This window comes from Rhamphochromis longiceps, linkage group LG4 (genome assembly GCF_057381845.1).
Source record: "Rhamphochromis longiceps isolate RC_006_pf linkage group LG4, R_longiceps_female_GT1.1, whole genome shotgun sequence".
Classification (NCBI taxonomy): domain Eukaryota; kingdom Metazoa; phylum Chordata; class Actinopteri; order Cichliformes; family Cichlidae; genus Rhamphochromis; species Rhamphochromis longiceps.
This window is the reverse complement of record NC_140560.1, coordinates 15,900,191-15,918,967: the sequence shown is the minus strand read 5'-3', so window position 1 is coordinate 15,918,967 and position 18,777 is coordinate 15,900,191. Positions and strand designations below refer to the sequence as shown.

Below are 18,777 nucleotides of genomic sequence, written 5' to 3'. Positions count from 1 at the left end.
AGGTTTCAGTTGTCAGGTTCAGTGCTGTAGCATCTCTTCTGTTGGTAAGATTGTCACAGTCATAAGGGAACACACGTCACTTGCTGCCTCAGCAGACTCCTTACTCTGTCAGTTGAGGTTTGCAGTGTGGCTCTCATTTAGCTTTGGGCCTTTCAAACTGTGATGTTCGGTTACTTTTGCTTTTGAAATAGAATTAGCTTTCTAATCACTACAGATAATCCTGTTACTACTGGTGAGCCACTTTAAAACACACATGTAATTACCTCTGCCAAGGATGTCGTGTTTTTGGTAGTGTGTGCATGCGTGTCATCATTGTGCCTGCAAACATGTTAGCTCAACAACTTTTAGATGAATTTCAATAAAACTTTGTAGGGTTGTAGAGTGGAATCATATTAACAGTCGATTCAAATTTGGCTTAAAACTTCAAAGTAAACATAATGATTTAGTGGTTGAAAATTGATATAATTCTTATAGATAAGGTATTTAGTTTAACATATAGAAAATAACATATTAGAATAAAATGAAATAAAATATGTCACATTTCACCTTTGACCTCTCCTTCAAGGTCAATAGATTGATTTGAATGTCAAAGTGATAATAACTAATAATAATAATAATAAATAAGTCTTATAGCTCTATTTATAGTTAATGATGTAACTATATATTATTAACTATATATGGAGATTCTAAATGTCTCATTATTTTATTATGAGTTTGTTATGTACATTACAGTAACAGGTTATAACTGTTTAAATACATGAGCAATGTTCCTGAATAAGTGTAAATGTATATATATTTTTGAAAAAATATATCATTTTTAAAGTAACTTTAAAAAGAACAAATAAAATACAATAAATATATAAAAAGATAATATATTTGGTTAAAAGTAAACACTCATGCTATGCGATACTGCAAATTTTGGTATTGATCCAATACAAAGTAAATACAGGGTCAGTAGTGCCAATACCTATACTGTTACCGATATTTTGAACTTATAAAGGCAGCTTTTGTAGGTGAGAGCAGTGTGTCATGATTTATGAGATGAATCATCAATTTGGGGAATAGACATAAACTATCAATCCTATGTTGTTAATATCGACCTGATATCAGTACCACCATTGGTATTGATACTATGGATATTTGGATCGATCTGGCCACCTTTAGTACTGCCTGGAAAGTGAGCAGCCTTGGTGGAGGTTTGTCCTCTTGTTTTGCTTTGTTTATGTGTTTTTTCACAAACAAATTTACTGAAGTTGTCCAGTATTTTAATACTTTGTTGTGGGTTGTTCTCAGTGTGTGGGAGATAATTGGCCAAGCAGACGGTGGGCTGTCAGTCCTGCGAACGTTTCGTCTGCTACGAGTTCTGAAGCTGGTTCGCTTCCTACCCGCTCTGAGGAGACAACTCGTAGTGCTGATGAAGACAATGGACAATGTGGCCACCTTCTGCATGCTTCTCATGCTTTTCATCTTCACTTTTAGGTAGGGGCTAAACAGATTTAACATTTTTCCCACCTGTCTCTCTTCAGGCTACTTTCTAGTGATGGAATATTGATGAGTATTAATGCAAACATCCAAATGAATATGTCTGCATTTCCTTTTTCTCTGCAGTATACTGGGCATGCATCTTTTTGGGTGTAAATTTAGTTTTCGCACAGAGAATGGAGACACCATCCCTGACCGAAAGAACTTTGACAGTCTGCTCTGGGCCATTGTCACTGTGTTCCAGGTTAGTTTCTGACTTACACTGTGCAACACTATAAGTTTGAATTATCTATAAGTTGGCTTTTGCTTTCCTATTTTTATGTCACATTGTCCAAACTGTGCATGACGATAACAAAATACGAGCTTACCTGTATCTACAGCTATAATATACATATACTGTAGGCATCCATTATAATAACCTGTCCGCGCCGCCTCTGCTTCAGGGAAAAACAGAAAGAGACAGATATATAGGAATAACCACATGGCCTATATAAATTGCTTAGGGAGGGTTCTGATGAAATTACAGATAAGGTGGTGAACTGAAGCCTCCATCTTACAAAGAACTGAAATAAATAAAAATTACTGCACATGTCCTCACATGTTATTGGTGGCATGGAGTCTGACACACTATTCTAAATGTCTAAATCAAATGTCAAAGTCAGTCTAGAGTGTGTTCGCGCGCACGCGTGTGTGTGTATATATTGCATATTTCTGCCAAGCGTCTTCTCTTGGTCCAATGCTGTAGAAAATTCTTCCCCCAGAATCTCTCTTTCACTATCACTTCTATTTTTTGCTCTCCCTCCCTGTGGAGGTTGTTCAATTGCACATGGATTGTCCTCTTTTCTATACTGGATGCCTCAGCATAAGACTAGAACACATAATGCAGAGCACTGTCTCACTTTAGTGCTGAAGAAGCATTTTGCCCTGAACTGACTGTCATACGCTTGCAGTAGTTTTCTGGAGTAGCTACAGTACACACAAATGTATGCATGGCACATACAGTGGGGGGAATAATTCTTTGATCCCTTTGTAAGTTTACTCAGAAAGAAACGAACAAGCTCCAAAAATCCAGAAAATAAATTATGTAAAAAATTATAAATAAATTTTCCCCTCATTTAGTTAAATATATGTATTTGATCCCAAACCCAACCCACAGATTACAGTCAGTCAATTACAGATACTACTGACCTCAGCTCATCATGACTATAAAGCACACCTGTCCACAGAATCAGTTTCTGTTAGGTGTGGCTGTGTGCAGGCAGGAATAGGACCCAAGGTGCAGACTCCGGAGACGGACGTGAACTCAAAAAGGCTTTAATTAGGTACTCAAAAATATAACATAACTGAAAAAACTCAAAACAAACTTAAACTGGAGAAATGACAGAACACACAGCTAAGAAAACAGTAGATCGCGACACAGACACTAAGAAACACAGGGCTTAAATACACAGAGGGAGCAATCAGGGAATGGGTAACAGGAGGGAAACACAGCTGGGGCAAATCAGGCCTAACGAGACAAGGGGAAGCAAAACCAGACACATTAACATCAGACATGGACTTTCAAAGTAAAACAGGAAACATAACACAGACTCACGGGCAGGCACTATAACAAAGGGAACAGAGACGTGGGAACAGGGCAGACACAAACATTGACTGAACACGGGGATATAGGAACTTAGGATACACATAGACGCGGACTAGACAAGGGGATGCAGGTGATAAGGGAGACAGAGCAACTAAAGAAGACAGAGACATAAGCCATAAGACAGAACTCAAAGAAACCAAAAACTAGAAAGTATAAATAATATCATAAACTCAAAAACCCTGGGTCGACGACCCAGGCATCCTAACAGTACCCCCCCCCCTTAAGGGCTGGCTTCCAGACAGCCCAAACCAAAACATCAAAATCAAAAAAACAAAAACAACCCAACCAGGGTGGGCGGCGGGGGAAACAGGATGGAGGGCTCGAAACAAACCAAACAAGGAGCCAGAAACAATAAAACAAAAAAAAAAAAAGTGCAAACACTGGAGCCCGGAAAGCAACAGAACAAAACACAGAAACAAAGTCCAAAACAACAGCACCAAGGCCCAGGCAAAGTCCAAAAGCAAACAAACAAAAGAGCTCACGAAAGGCGCAGAGGCCCAGGCAATAGTCTCAAAAAAGTTCAGGGGGCCGGCCCGGAGGCTGACGGCACAACAGTCCAAACCCGGGTAGGTCAGGGGGGCGGCCCGGAGGCTGATGGTCCAAGAGTCCAGAAAACAGGTCAGGAGGCCGGCCGGGCGGGAGGCACCGACGGCGACCGAGCAGGTCAGGAGGCCGGCCGGGCGGGAGGCACTGGTGGCGGAGTACTTCAGGGGGCCGTCCACGACGGCGGCGTAGTTCAGAGGGCTGTCCATGACGGCAACGACGTCCAGTCATCGGCCGGACAGAACGTGTAGGACGAGCAGGCCGGACAGGACGTGCAGGCCGGGCAGGACGTGCAGGAACAGACAGATTGGAGACCTCAGGAGCAGACAAAGCTGAACACTCGGAGACTGGACCAGGCGGAGCTGCAGAGGCCGAGGCCGGACCAGGCGGAGCTGCAGAGGCTGAGGCCGGACCAGGCGGAGCTGCAGAGGCTGAGGCTGAATCCGGACCAGGCGTAGCACAGGCTGAGGCTGAATCCGGACCAGGCGTAGCACAGGCTGAGGCTGAATCCGGACCAGGCGTAGCACAGGCTGAGGCTGAAGCCGGACCAGGCGAAGCTGCAGAGGCTGAGGCCGGACCAGGCGAAGCTGCAGACTCGGAGGCCGGACCAGGCGGTGGAGCCGGTGGTGGCTGAACGGCCCCCTCGGACCCTCCAGCGGAGACAGGTGGCTGAACGGGCCCCTCGGACCCCCCAGCGAAGACAGGTGGCTGAACGGGCCCCTCGGACCCCCCAGCGAAGACAGGTGGCTGAACGGGCCCCTCGGACCCCCCAGCAAAGACAGGTGGCTGAAAGGGCCCCTCGGACCCTCCAGCAGGAAGAGGAGGCTGAAGCGGTTCCTCGGACCCTCCAGCGGAGACAGGAGACTGAGCAAACAACTGAGGCGGTAACTGAGCAGGTGACTGAGCCGATAGGTGAGCTAATGTCTGAGCTATGGAGAGAAGTTTAAGTTGTATTGACTGTTGTAACGATGGCAGTAATGGCGGGTGAGGTGGTGGATTAGCAGATGGTTGGACTAGGTTGTCTGAGCCTACGGATCCTACAGAAAACTGCTGGACGGGCTCACCTGAGCCTCCAGCGAGGACAGAAACAGGTGCAAGTACCTGCCGGACACCAGCCACTCCCACCCGAGGAGAAGGTACGGGTGCAGGAGCTAACTGGTTCCCGGTCATCCTCACCCTGGGAGCCGGGACAAGCACAGTCAACGGCTGGGCAGCTGCAGTCCCCACCCGAGGAGCTGGTACGGGTGCAGCGACAGGCAGAGGCTCAGCCAGCCTAGACACCTGAGCAGGGACCAGCTGGACCTCAGCCTCCCTCACCTGAAGCACTGAAACAGGTGCAGGGGAATGCTGGGCCTGAGCTGCCCTGGGAGCAGGAACACAATGGTGCAAAGGAGCAGGCTCAGCAAACACAGACTCTTCTAAAACGTTTTTTAACTTCCTACCACCACCACGTCTAACAGTCTTAATAGTCTCAGTCTTAGCAGTGTTCATATGATTGTTAGTTTCCAGCTCCGAGGAACGACAGCAATCACAACTCACCACCGGGAGTTGCTCCGCAGAAAAAGAGTGGTGACGGTGTGAGCGTCGCCTCCTCCGGGAAGTGGGAGGTGGCGAACTGGGCTGCGAATCCTCCAAAGGACCGGGCTGCGATGAGGAAGCAGAGAGTTTGTGAAGCTCAGAACGTGGCAGACCCAAAAACAGAGCGAAGGACTGCAGCGGAGTGAGTCTACCGTCCGGCGTCACATAATCTTTCTTCCTCCGCCGCTTAACTCTCTTGTCGGACTGGTATTCCAGGGGTGAAGGCGGAGGTGTAGCGACTGGAGAGAAGGAGCACGTGTTCAACCTGATCGCCCGAGGCATAGACGCTGGCTCGGCCGTAGCCATTTGGAGGCTGCGGGGCCCTCCCAAAGCCAAACGTGACCCATAGAAGGGTGACTGGAGCTCCTGGGCATGCTCAGCTTCCTCCCTCACGATCTCCTTGAGGAAGGCAGAAACTGCGGGTCGCTGATACCACACAGAGTCTGCTGGGTCCATGTTCTGGTCACGATCTTCTGTTAGGTGTGGCTGTGTGCAGGCAGGAATAGGACCCAAGGTGCAGACTCCGGAGACAGACGTGAACTCAAAAAAGGCTTTAATTTAATACTCAAAATATAACAAAACTGAAAAAAACTCAAAACAAACTTAAACTAGAGAAATGACAGAACACACAGCTAAGAAAACGGTAGATCTTCCATCACAACCTCATCACCACCAGAGGCACAGCCACACAGTTGTTAGAGGACATCAGGAATAAGACTGCAGACCAGCACAAGGCTGGAATGAGCTACAAGACCATTAGCAAAAAGGTGATGAGAAGGTGACAACCGTTGGTGCCATTATTCAGAAGTGGCGGAATTATAAAATGACCATCAATCGTCCTCATGATCATGAGAAAGGTGGTAGACATCCCAAATGATCTGAAGGCAGTTGGAACCACGGTCACCAAGAGCACCTTTGGTAACACACTACAGTAGTGGATTGAAGTCTTGCAGTGCCCACAAGGATCCCCTCCTCAAGAAGACACATGTACAGGCCCGTCTTAAGGCGGCTAGTAAAACAAATGATTCAGAGAAAGCTTGGGAGAAAGTGCTGTGCTCAAATGACACCAAGGGTCTTTGGCATCAACTTGACCCGCCATGTTTGGAGGAAGAGAAATACTGAGTATGACCCAGAAAACACCATCCCTACAGTTAAGCACAGAGGTGGGAACATTGTGCTTTGTGGCTGTTTTTCTGCTAAGGGTGCAGGATGACTTTACTCCATTAAGCCAATGGACGGGTCTGTGTACTGTCCTAAAGCATACAGCACCACCAAGGCAAGAAACAAGTGGCTAAAGAAGAAGTGCATTAGGGTCATGAAGTGGTCCAGCCAGTTTCCAGACCTCAGTCCTATAAAAAAAAATCTGTGGAGGGAGCTGAAGCTTTGAACTGCCAATCAATTTATAACTTTTATGTTTTATGTGTACATATTTATGTATACACACACACATACATACAAGCACAGTGAAGTAGGAGGGCAGAGATGGAGCTTGCAGACATGCAAACACATGTAGACTCACAAACTTCCCATGTTAACCTATAGACAAACAGTATATGAAAATGAAGTATTTCGCCAGTAAAAGCAGCCGAGCATTTCATGTCTTCATGTTAATTTCTGCCAATATCTAAGGCTTGAACTTCTTATCCCCACTTTTAGTTTCATATCTCTAAACCTCACATCTTCCCTGTCCTGAATTTCTCCTTCTCCTTTCTTGTTAATGTGTGTGTAAATCTCTGTGTGTGCCATTCATTTCATAGATTCTTACCCAGGAGGACTGGAATGTGGTGTTGTATAACGGCATGGCTTCTACCTCTCCATGGGCGGCTCTCTACTTCGTTGCTCTTATGACATTTGGCAACTATGTGCTCTTCAATTTACTAGTGGCCATCTTGGTTGAAGGCTTCCAGGCTGAGGTGAGAAGAACTCGGACTCGTTGGTTTCTACATACAATAAAGGGTTCAGTATTTTTGGATTGTACTGGTTTATGAGCGGTCACCATTTTCCAGTATGCTACTTGTAGGCTTGTTTTACATTTTCAAAGCTGGTAATAAGGCACTCATATTGGTGCACATAATGTTCATAAAAGACAAAAGTCCTTTTCATTCCCTGCAAATTTCCTGTAGTTTAGCATAGTAAAGCCTTTGAAGAACATAAAAAGGAAGGGGAATTTCCCAGTCACTATCAGTCCTTTATCATTCAACCATGTGTACCCAGTGTATCTTTGGAGCGATTTAATTTGCTCATGGTCTGGGTGTTGATTGAAAAAAAATTTCCCCGTGATGTTAAAGTCAAAACAAAATGGGAAGCCAATACAGAAATATCATTGTTGTCATGTATGCATGTGTTACAGGGTGACGCTAATCGGTCAGAGTCAGATGATGACAAGAAATCAGACAACTTTGATGAGGACGAGAAGATAGAACAGTTCAGAGACACAGGTAGTGGTGTTTTCATGATATTCCTTTTCTGCTTTTACAGCTGATTGATCAGTAAAAACTGTAGTGAAAGCGGCAGGAGAAATAAAGCAATATGAAGCATTATAATATGCTGTATAACTCTCCTCCACAGAGCTAAAGCTCTCACTGATGATGACAGGTAATGGTCACATTGACCCTCGTGGCTCTATGGCTCCTCCCATAATCATGCGCACAGCAGCCACACCCATGCCTACACCTAAGAGCTCTCTTGGACCTGAGTCCATCCTCGGGGATGAGCTCATGTACATAGACGGAGCACCTCAATATAGTGAGGTAGGACTGGGTTTTCCTGAGGCAGGGGTCGGTCACCCAGAGTCCCGACGGGGAAGCTCAACATCAGTGGAGCCATACGATCCGCCTTCTCTGGTAAGTTATATGAAAGTCTTCATGTAAATACCATGTACAGTACAATATCTTCAGTTAATCATGAGTTAATTATTCCTGGTGGACTCACTGAAGATTCAGTAGATGTTATGAGGCTTGTTCTTTTATTTGAAAATCCATTTTCCTTATTGCTGATTCAAAATAAAAAAACTCACATCAACAATTTTTTTAAAAAGGGTAGAAGATATGAGACCAGCTTCATATGTGCATACCCAGTGGTTTCAAATGGAGTACCAAATATGGCCTAAAGAGCTAGTGAGCCCAGTGAGGTAACACTAGAACTAATCACAAGCTTCAAATGTTTCATTTCACAGAAACCAATCAGATCCACTTATGTCATATTTGTGACATTTAGCAACACCAGTTCTGTGAATTCTAATCTGAGTGAGAGAATAGCTATGATTTAGTCAGGCTTTAGGGATGCTTGACTTAGCTGAATTGATTTAACATTAATATATCATTTTCACTGGTGTATACACATATGCAGAAGGGAGCGGTGGTTTGGGAAGGTAGTCTCTGAAGGGGGCATGCTCACTTAACCACATTTACAGCTGCAAGACACGTAATTAGGAGGTCAGTGTGACACAAGGAGAGCGAGTATTCCAAAACTGGAAAATAATTTGGACACAGAGAGCCAATCATAGTCTTGTGTTACATGAGCGGGAACAAAAAACTGTTTGTAACTAAAGCATTTGGTCAAGTCTCAATTTTATGTCTATGAAATGTAGTTCACAGCTTGCTAATTTAACAACATTGAGAGAGATTGTGGGAAAAGCAGTATTCAATATGATAATTACTGTCTCAACGGTTGAGAACCATAATGAAAATTAAGCTAATAAAAGCCCTTGTTTGAGAGACTCATCAGAAATTTTACTGTGGAAGAGTGGGAAAAAGTATGAGAACATATGAAACGTTGTCAAATTTGAAATGATGCTACTCTCAGCAGATGATGAAAAGTTTTAACTGTTAGCCTCTTAAAAGCTGCTGTAACCGACATTCATTTTCACAACCACACATTACGCTCGCCCCTATTTTCTGTCTCTTCAGAGCCTCTCTAGTCCCGGGCGGCGTTCTCCTCTTCCTCCCCGTGGCGCTGGAAGCTCATGGGGAAGTCGACGCTCCAGCTGGAACAGCCTGGGAAGGGCACCGAGCCTCAAAAGGCGAGACACCAGCGGAGAGCGGGAGAGCTTGTTGTCTGGGGAAGGTGGAGAGGATGAGGATGCCAGGGATGGCAAAGTGGAGGCAGGGGGAAACAACAGACTAAAGCCGGGGTCCTTGGAACTGCTGCAGGCGTCTACTCTCTGCCCTTCTGTGGTAGCAGACTATGGTGACTGCAATGGGAGGACCGTGACCTACAACCCGAACGTGAACTCCGACCCCAAAGAAGACTCCTCCCCAGAGGACGATTTGGACGATGATGTAAGTGGCATTTGGTTGTTTCGTTTACTCTGCGGCTCGTTTTTACAATTAAATACAGATGCTCGTGGATGGATTTTGAAATGTTATGTAAATTCCTAATCTGTGCTCTCTGTGACTCTGTTTACACATTTTATTTCATTTTCTTCTCTCCTCTTGCAGTTCTCCCCTTCTGCCCTTTGCGTTCGCTTACTTTTGTATATAAATTAGAGTGTGCATTTTGTGTTCACACTGCAAAGCCTGGAGGGACACTAATTGTCATGCCTTAATTGATTAGTTTAGGCACTAATTGTTTTCTCAGTGGGTACAAAACAACTTGAGTACATGCAATCAGCACACTTATATATTTGTGCGTGGAAAACCTGGAGAGGCCCCCTTCCACTTCCCCCTCCTTGGTGGTTTTGGATGACCTCTTACGCGACAGTGTTCATGGGTTTATTGGCTCCAAATTGAGTTCATAATGCCATGAAATCCGCAGAAACAAAAGCCCTCTCCCCCGGCGAAGTGGATAAGTGAGGCTTAATACAGACAGTGTATTGATACATGGGTGTGTGTTTCAATGCACACTTGGAAGGGTATACACTGCGTGTGTGCACACGTTGTGCCAACTGAGGTGTGCACATACACGTTCTTCTCTGTGAGTGTCTATCTCAGATTATGGGCTTCGACTCCAAGGAGAGCTGAGCGGTTGGTTCTTGTCACAGGCGCACACACGCAGGATACGCCCAGATGCACACGTGCTCACATAATGGGCAGCCTGCCAAATAAGCAGTTTCTGAGAGGCCTAACTTTGGGTTGTTTTTAATTAGAATCCTGAAGTGCAGAAGCTGCGCACCTAAGCTTTCTTCTGTTTGTTTTATTACAAACTTTAATGAGTTTCAAAACACTTTCTATTGAGCTTGTGGCCTAGCTAAGTTGGAGGTCCGCCTGTTATAGTCCCAATTATCTCCCTTTACTTATGCAATGAAACACGTGTTTACTATGCCCCCATAGATTTAAGTGCAGAACGGCTAACATCAGCAACACCGTGGAAACTCGGCTTAAAGCCGTGCATTGCTTCTCTCTAATAGGATCTGCAGTGTAATTGTTGACGGGTTGTGCACATTAGAGTCGTCATAATACAATTTTACTTTTAACTGATAAACATAATATATAGTTTTGGCAATGACATTTAGCAGCATTCAGTTATATAAAAAGCTCTTGGGCTTACGCAGTTTCTCCACCTTCAAGGATTTTTTTGCATGATTTAATGTTCTAGCTGATCTTCAGTCGGGGTTTAAGGAGTGCACGCAGAACAAAAAGTAATAACATTTTTATTGCTCGGATTCTACAGATTGCATGCATAGTTTGTGGAGCAGCTGTCTATTTTTGGAGAGGAGCGCATCGTCCTTTTAGTAGCCTTGCTTCTAATCTACAACAATCTCAGCATTAATTAAATATTTATCAGTTGCGTTAGCTTCGATGTGTATATTAATATGTGTAAAAATGTGAAAAAGTATATCTGCCAGAATACTGAACCTTTAGATTTGCAAGACAAACCATTTGGAGTTTTTCACTGGGTGAGATTTGATGCACTTAGCTTTGACTGTAGCAGACATGACGGTAACAACAGTAATAAACATTTCACCAAATGCAAAGGTGACACCTATAGTTGGTTCGGAGATATTGACAGAGAAAGTAGTTTTGTTGTTGGTGTTAATGATGTTGATGTGCAACCATCGTTTTCTGCAGGCTTCTTTTTGCTACTGGACCAGGAAGGAGTTCCATAACATGAAGCCCCGATGGTGCAAAGAGCATGAAGACTGGACGCTGTACCTGTTTTCTCCAGAGAATCCGTAAGACACACACACACACACACACACACACACACACACACACACACACACACACACACACACACACACACACACAGTAGTCTTTTCATCCTTGCATTCATATCTTGGAGATTTACCCTAATCCTGTAGGATCACAGTTACTACACTTACACTAATCCTAACCCGAACCTAACCCCAAACTATTTATACTAAGACACAATGATTTACATTTTCAGCATTAGCTTGTGTCACCAAAGTGTGATTGCACTGGCAGATTTATGTCCCACCAGCATGAGTTTCACACACACACACGGATCCATACGAAGAATTCAGTCCGTTCTGTTGTCACCCTCTGCCATCCATTTTTCTGCTTACTCACTGGCCTATTCCTCTCTGGTTCTTCTTTTTTTAATTTAACTATTTCTGTCTCTTGTATATTTTACTGAATTCTCACTATTATTTATTTGATTATCAGTTTTAATAAATGATGGATATTTTATTGTTTTATCAGAGTTGCGTGTATGTTTGTCTGTGTTTTTTTTATTTTTTTAATTTACTGTTTTTGGGGTTTTTTTTAGGTTCCGTATGTGGTGCCAGAAAGTGATCTCTCACAGACTGTTTGACCACATAGTTCTAGTTTTCATCTTTCTCAACTGCATCACCATTGCTCTGGAAAGACCTGATATAAAAAATGACAGCACGGTAAGACACACACGCACAGCCAATACACACCAGGACTGTTTTATTTAGTTTCTATCTCTTATAACTGATCCTTAATTAAGTAAGAGAAACAGGCAAAATTTCCTCTGTTATATGTGATGCTTTGATGCTTTTTATCCCTTCCATTGTTACCTGTAGTAACAAAGGTTTCTTGCTTGGGCTTCACATACACTCAGCTTGTGCTTTAGTCTGGGTACTGGGGTCTTTCACTACATTCACATAGTAAAAAAGAAAGTACACGCTTTTTAAATTCTAAGGTTTTAGATATCTGCAAATAATGTGGTCCTTAACAGTTCTTAAAATTAGGCAAATACAACCTCAGATATGAGGTTGTCCATTAACAGTTAACACATTACATTAACAATGTCTTAGACTCTGCAAGCCTCAGTTAACATTTCAAATGTTAAAGTTAATGAAGGTAGAGTTAGAAAAAAGCCAAAGAAGCGTGTCTTGTTTGGAAGGGTTGCCTGGAGAAAGGCTCTTTTCTCTAAAAAGAACATGGCAGCATGGTTTAGGTTTGCAAAGCTCCATCTGAACAAACCACAAGAATCCTGGAACAATGTCTCTTGGACAGATAAGACCAAAGTGGAGCTGTATGGTCATTATGCACAGTGCCACGTTTGGTGAAAACCAAACAGAACATATCAGCAAAAACACTCCATAGCGACTGTCAAGCACGGTGTTGGGGTGGTGACTTGTGCTTCTTTTGCTGCCACGAGACCTGGCCACCTTGAAGCCATTGAGTCAAAGATGAACTCTGTATACCAAAGTATTCTAGAATCATCTATCCTGCAGCTAAAGCATAGTCCAAATTGCTTAATGGAAAAAAATCTACAACAGAAAGGCTGAAAAAGAAAAGAATCAAGGTGCTACAATAATGTATTTGTTTTCAACTTTGTCAGCTTTGCCTTCATTTTCTATTTTCCAAAGTAAATTAGTAAAAGCAAAGAATTACAAAACATTTATTCACAATATATCATATTATGTGCTTTTTGGTGCTTGATTGATGATTATTTGCAGAAAGCTTAGAAAAAAATTGTCACTAACCGCTGTGTGAGGCAAGGAAGGATAAGACCCGAATGCAGGGCTCTCAGGCAGAACGTGAACTCAAAAACAGCTTTATTGCCAGATTCACAAAAAAACATTAGCTAAACTGGGAAGGAGCTAGAAACTAAAATAAACAGACAGCACACAGCATCGAGGGATGGCAACAGACAGAAGGAGATACAGACAATATTTCAAGAGGGTGTCAGGGCAGGAAACACCTGGGGAACACAGCTGAACATAGTCTGACTGAAGAGGCAGGGGAGCCACATTACATTACACATACAGGACAGATGACCATGAGAATAAAACAGGAAAAAGACGGACCAGACACAGGAAGACAGGGAACACAAACACTGAGGCGAGACTGACAAAAAACAGGGAGCGAGGGACAGAGACTTGAGCTTTATAACCAGACGTGACCACACACAGGGGACGCAGGGGAGGACCCACCAAGAGACTAATACCGACTGGACACAGAAGGGAACAAAATCAAACAAGAACTATGAACTACAAACATAACAAAACCGAACATTAGCATATCAATAGTTGGGTTGAAGACCCAGGGCCATGATAAAAATCATTTTATTAAAGTGTACAAGAGCTGAAAGAATAAAACTCCAGAGTTTAAAACCTTTAAAAAGACACATTTTAGACTGATGCTAGATACTCTGTACTCTGTAGTGTGATGTGGCGTGTGCTGTGGCGTGTGCTACATGGTATGTGGGCTGAAATATAATATCACTCTCTTCTTTAGGAGCGACATTTCCTGAGTGTGTCCAACTATATTTTCACTGTGATCTTCCTAGCAGAGATGGCCATTAAGGTAAGAATCATTTCCTTTTCTTTCTTCTGTAGATGAACCTTTTTCTATTTTCTACTGGATCTAGATTATTGTGATTACTGCCTTGTGTACAGCTTAATTTGTATTTTAATAATTCCCAGGTTGTAGCTCTTGGTTTCTGCTTTGGGAAGCAGAGCTACCTCCAGTCCAGTTGGAACATTCTGGATGGTGTATTGGTGTTTGTGTCTCTGATCGACATTTTGGTTTATCTGGCCTATCATGGTGAAAACAAGATCCTGGGAATTCTGAGAGTACTTCGCCTGCTACGAACACTTCGCCCACTGAGGTACATGTTGGATTTTCTTTTGTATGTGGATACTGTCTTCTCACCTTTTGGAGGGTTATAGTGTAGTGGTTTGCATATTTGCCTAAAGTACAAAAGATCCATATGTTGATCCCAGGAAGACACACAAGGAATCTAGAGTAAATATCTGCTGAATCATGTGCAAATTTGCAGTGCTACTTTATATCGTCAAAAGTATTTGCTCGTCTGCCTTCACACATATACACTTCACTGACATCATATTATTAATCCATAGGCTTTAATATGATGTCAGCCCACTCTTTGTTCTGGGAAGACTTTCCACAGGGTTTAGGAATGTTTGTGGGAATTTTTGACCATTCTTACAGAAGTGTATTTTTGTGCACTGGTTTGCAGTTATATTGGAACAGGAAGGGGCCAATCCCAAATTGTTCCCACAAAGCTGGGAGCATGGAATTGGCCAAAATGTCTTGGTAAGCTGAAACATTAAGAGTTCCTTTCACTGGAACTAAGAGGCAGAGTCAAACTCCTGAAATACAACCGCACACTTGGCACAGTGCAGTCAGACAAGTACCGTTCCCTGAGCAAACGCCAAACCCATACATTCGTCACTCTAGAGAACCCATCTCTAGTGCTCTAGAGTCCTATGGTCCTATGCTTTACAAACACTGCATCCGATGCTTTACATTGCACTCGGTGATGTATGGCTTGGTTACAGCTGCTCGCCATGGAAATCCATGGATAAAGCTCTCTTCACACTGTTGAGCTAATCTGAAACCACATGAAGTTGGGAAAGTTGGGAATCTCAGTGCACGATGCGACTCAGTATTTGCTAACCCTGCTCTGTGAGCCTACTACTACCGCTCTGCAGCTGAGTTGATGTCGTTCCCTGTAAATCCCACTAACACCTGACTGTGGAATATTTCGTAGTGAGGAAATTTCGCGACGGGATTTGTTCCACAGAGGTGACATCCTATCACGGTATCACGCCGGGACTCATTGAGCTCCTGAGAGCGACCCATTCTTTAACAAATGTTTGTAGAAGCAGTCTGCGTGCTTGTGTGCTTGATTAAATACACCTGTGGCCATAGAAGTGATTGAAACACCTGAATTCGATGATTTGGATGGGTGAATGAATACTTTTGTCAGTGTGGTGATGGAAGGGATCCCTTAGGAATAAGGGGAAATTTGAAAGTAGCTTTTATATATTGATGCACATGTGCTGGATACTTTTTTGTTGCTCTACCTTGTTTGGGTTCTAGTTTTTTAATGTGCTGCATTTATTGGAACTTGTGTTAAACATGTTTTGGTTTGTGTGTTCCAGGGTGATCAGTCGAGCCCCAGGATTAAAGCTTGTTGTGGAGACTCTCATCACCTCTCTTAGACCTATTGGGAACATTGTTTTGATATGCTGCGCCTTCTTCATTATCTTTGGAATCTTGGGGGTCCAGGTAATCACTGTTCCACAACACAGAGATGCCTTACACCTTTTGTTGCTTAAATGTCACTCAGTATCCAATCAACAGTTAGCTTTTTGTTTGAGCATTTTTGAAAGAATGACAGTTAGGTGAAGTGTGAAAAGAAACAAGATGACCCAAGGACTGAGGGAAACGTATGATAATAATATGTTCTACAAAACTTCCCTTTATTTCTTTATTTCTGGCTTTATAAGCTACAAACTCTGGTACATAACATGTAAATGGCTACCAAAATAGCCCCGCAGATAACTCTCTCTATGTTTTTCTGTTTCACTCTAGCTGTTCAAAGGGAAGTTCTACCACTGTGAAGGTCTGGACACAAGAAACATCACCAACAAATCAGACTGTCTGCAGGCTAACTACCGCTGGATACGAAAAAAGTACAACTTTGACAACCTGATTCAGGTAACAAACAATAGATTGAGGGTGAGATTTGGCAAAAAAGATGGGGCATGAGTGTGGAATCAGCACTGCACAATCTCACTGTGAGCTGTTTTAACTAACTTTACAGTACTGTACAAAAGTCTTGAGCTATCCCTCATTTTTTAATATTTTGTTTCCAAGGAGCAAGGATGAGTTTTTAATGAGGTTTTGAGAAACAGTTCTCCAGGCTTTCTGCAGAGCTTTCAGAGTTTTTCTTTGGACACTGCCTTATTTTCAGTCCAATCCTTTTAATTTTTGGTATCCAGTTGTTCCATAATTTTTTAATTGTTTTTGATAAATCACCCCTGGGGCGCCTCTGTCAGTGCGCCCCAGGGTGGCTGTGGCTACAATGTAGCTGCCATCACCAGTGTGTGAATGTGTGCGTGAATGGGTGGATGACTGGATATGTAAAGCGCTTTGGGGTCCTTAGGGACTAGTAAAGCGCTATATAAATACAGGCCATTTACAGGCCATTACCTTGCTGCATCTTCAGCAAATAATTACTTAAAAATGTCCCAACTTCTATGACATATTTCATGGTATTAATATATTATGTTATTATTATATGCAGAACAGCACAAAATCACCTAAGGCTTTTAAGCTTCTAGTAATGATGGAGAAATAGAGTTACAAGTCAGCATAACAAACTGATCACATGTGTAATGACTTCCTGTATTGTTTGTGTTTAATATCCAGGCTCTGATGTCTTTGTTTGTGCTGTCGTGTAAGGATGGCTGGGTTACCATCATGTATGATGGGCTGGATGCAGTAGGAGTGGACCAACAGGTAATGGTGTGAGAAATTGCTAAGCTGTAAAATTGCCTTGTGTCAGGTACACAAAAAATATCTTTGTAGTGTTAATCTACATCCACCCTCGAAGTGATTACTTATTCGTGGATCGTTTGAAGGTGACAGTAAGTCGTAGGCGGACGTTCCATGATCCAGTTCGCCCAGGAAATCCTCATTGGTAGTCCCTTCAGTTGCTCACTTCGAAGTTTAGAAGTTTATCTGAGATCCCAACCACTTCATGTTGCCAAATGTCACGTTCTCTAGTCTGTGGTTGTGACATCACTGCATATCGCGTCAAATGTGCACACAGCTTTAAGTGACAAAGAGAAAACAGTTTAAAAGGTGGAGCTTTCCCTGAACATTTTCTAGGGATTTGACCTGCTTCTGAATGTTGTAAGTGATAAGATACTGACAGTTTGGGTGCTGGTATCTCTTCTACTTGCACAAGATGATCAGAAGAGCTAAAAGTCCTGTTCTTTTTTGTTTTCAGTAAGAAATATGCATAAAAAACTGAAAAAGCAAATATTCTCTGCTGTCTTCTGCTTTCCTCAGCCTAAAAGGAACAACAATCCTTGGATGCTCCTCTACTTTATCTCCTTCCTGCTCATCGTCAGCTTCTTCGTCCTTAATATGTTTGTTGGGGTTGTGGTGGAGAATTTCCACAAGTGCCGACAGGACCAGGAAGAGGAGGAGGCGCGCTTACGGGAAGAGAAGAGGCTCAAAATGAAAGAGAAAAAGCGCAGGAGTAAGGAGAATGAAGGGGCTGGTCGGTAGTCTATTTTTCTGAGCACTGCCTGCTTTCAGAGCCTGAAAAAAAGAGAACGGGAATGAGAAAAAGAAACAAACAGGGATACATGTATATATGACAGACTGAAACATTAAAAGAGGGAGAATTTAAAAGACTGGCTAGCTCACGCAAACAGTGATCGATCACTGACAGGGGGCGTGGACTACATCAGTCTGATGCATGCAAATGCATGACTGCAGCCCTACTCTTACCCTTTTTCTAACACTGCATGAAAAACTTGAGCAGTTGTTTTAACCTAAAACTTTGTATGCTCACCCTTTAATTAATGGAACTGCCACCAGTTTAGTGTAAAAGTATTAACAGTACTTAATCTATTTTAAATACGTCTCAGATACCAAATTTAAATACAACAAAACCTGTAATAAGCTAACTTTTGTTTTTGGTTTCATTACTTTTAAAAAGCACCTTTATAACACTTGCTGCATGTGAAAGTAATTAACGGCTGCATTTCTCCAGATGTCTTTCGAAATTTTGCTAGCAAAATTTGAATTGGTGAAATGCCAGTAAACCCCTCCCTCCTTGCGCAACACTGACCATGAAATGGTTCTTGTCATGGATAGAAGAAGAAGGATATTTCCTGTAAACACGCTTTGACTGGCAGACTCAGAAACATAGCAGACACTTTGGCTGCTATACCTGTAAACACCTTGGGTAGCTGCGCTGTTAGCATATGTTAAGTTACGTAGATAAAAGTTGTTTGTTGCACCTTATAGCTAATGCAAGGACATGCTGGTAGAAACATCAGAAACACACCACCCACTGCAATCATGATTCAAAGTACTGTACAGTCACAATACAGAAGAGTATTTCATTTAGGGACTTGATTGTGAATGAGAGAAATTTGTAGAAGTATTTTGTCTTATATTCATTTACGTAATCGCAGAGTTACATTTTAAGGCAGTATATGGTGTGAGCAGAACACAGCTATTTCATGTTCTAATGGCACCATGTCTCACTGGTCTAAAACTGCTCTTGATAAATGTAATATAAGCTACTTGAATGTCTCAGAGGAATGAGCCTGTTCATAGGGATTTGGGCATATGATCAATCAAAACTCACTGATCAATCAA

At 42.8% G+C, this 18,777-nt stretch overlaps 2 protein-coding genes across 2 annotated transcripts in view; one reads left to right on the top strand and one right to left on the bottom strand.

Moving 5' to 3' along the window:
• The window catches only part of cacna1ha (calcium channel, voltage-dependent, T type, alpha 1H subunit a), a 136,839-nt gene that overhangs the window by 99,946 nt on the left and 18,116 nt on the right, over positions 1-18,777 (top strand). Inside the window, exons 14-27 of the mRNA XM_085403492.1 lie at positions 1,294-1,479; positions 1,609-1,726; positions 7,006-7,161; positions 7,599-7,686; positions 7,817-8,091; positions 9,157-9,528; positions 11,257-11,360; positions 11,918-12,041; positions 13,861-13,929; positions 14,049-14,233; positions 15,534-15,660; positions 15,967-16,092; positions 16,807-16,896; positions 17,452-17,644. Coding sequence (XP_085259618.1) covers positions 1,294-1,479; positions 1,609-1,726; positions 7,006-7,161; positions 7,599-7,686; positions 7,817-8,091; positions 9,157-9,528; positions 11,257-11,360; positions 11,918-12,041; positions 13,861-13,929; positions 14,049-14,233; positions 15,534-15,660; positions 15,967-16,092; positions 16,807-16,896; positions 17,452-17,644 — 2,213 coding nt within the window. The remainder of the gene's footprint in view (positions 1-1,293; positions 1,480-1,608; positions 1,727-7,005; positions 7,162-7,598; positions 7,687-7,816; positions 8,092-9,156; positions 9,529-11,256; positions 11,361-11,917; positions 12,042-13,860; positions 13,930-14,048; positions 14,234-15,533; positions 15,661-15,966; positions 16,093-16,806; positions 16,897-17,451; positions 17,645-18,777) is intronic.
• On the bottom strand, positions 3,638-5,970 carry LOC146671291 (uncharacterized). The gene has a single exon (XM_085405003.1). The coding sequence runs from the start codon at positions 5,702-5,704 to the stop codon at positions 3,638-3,640; it is 2,067 nt and encodes a 688-aa protein (XP_085261129.1). The 5' UTR covers positions 5,705-5,970.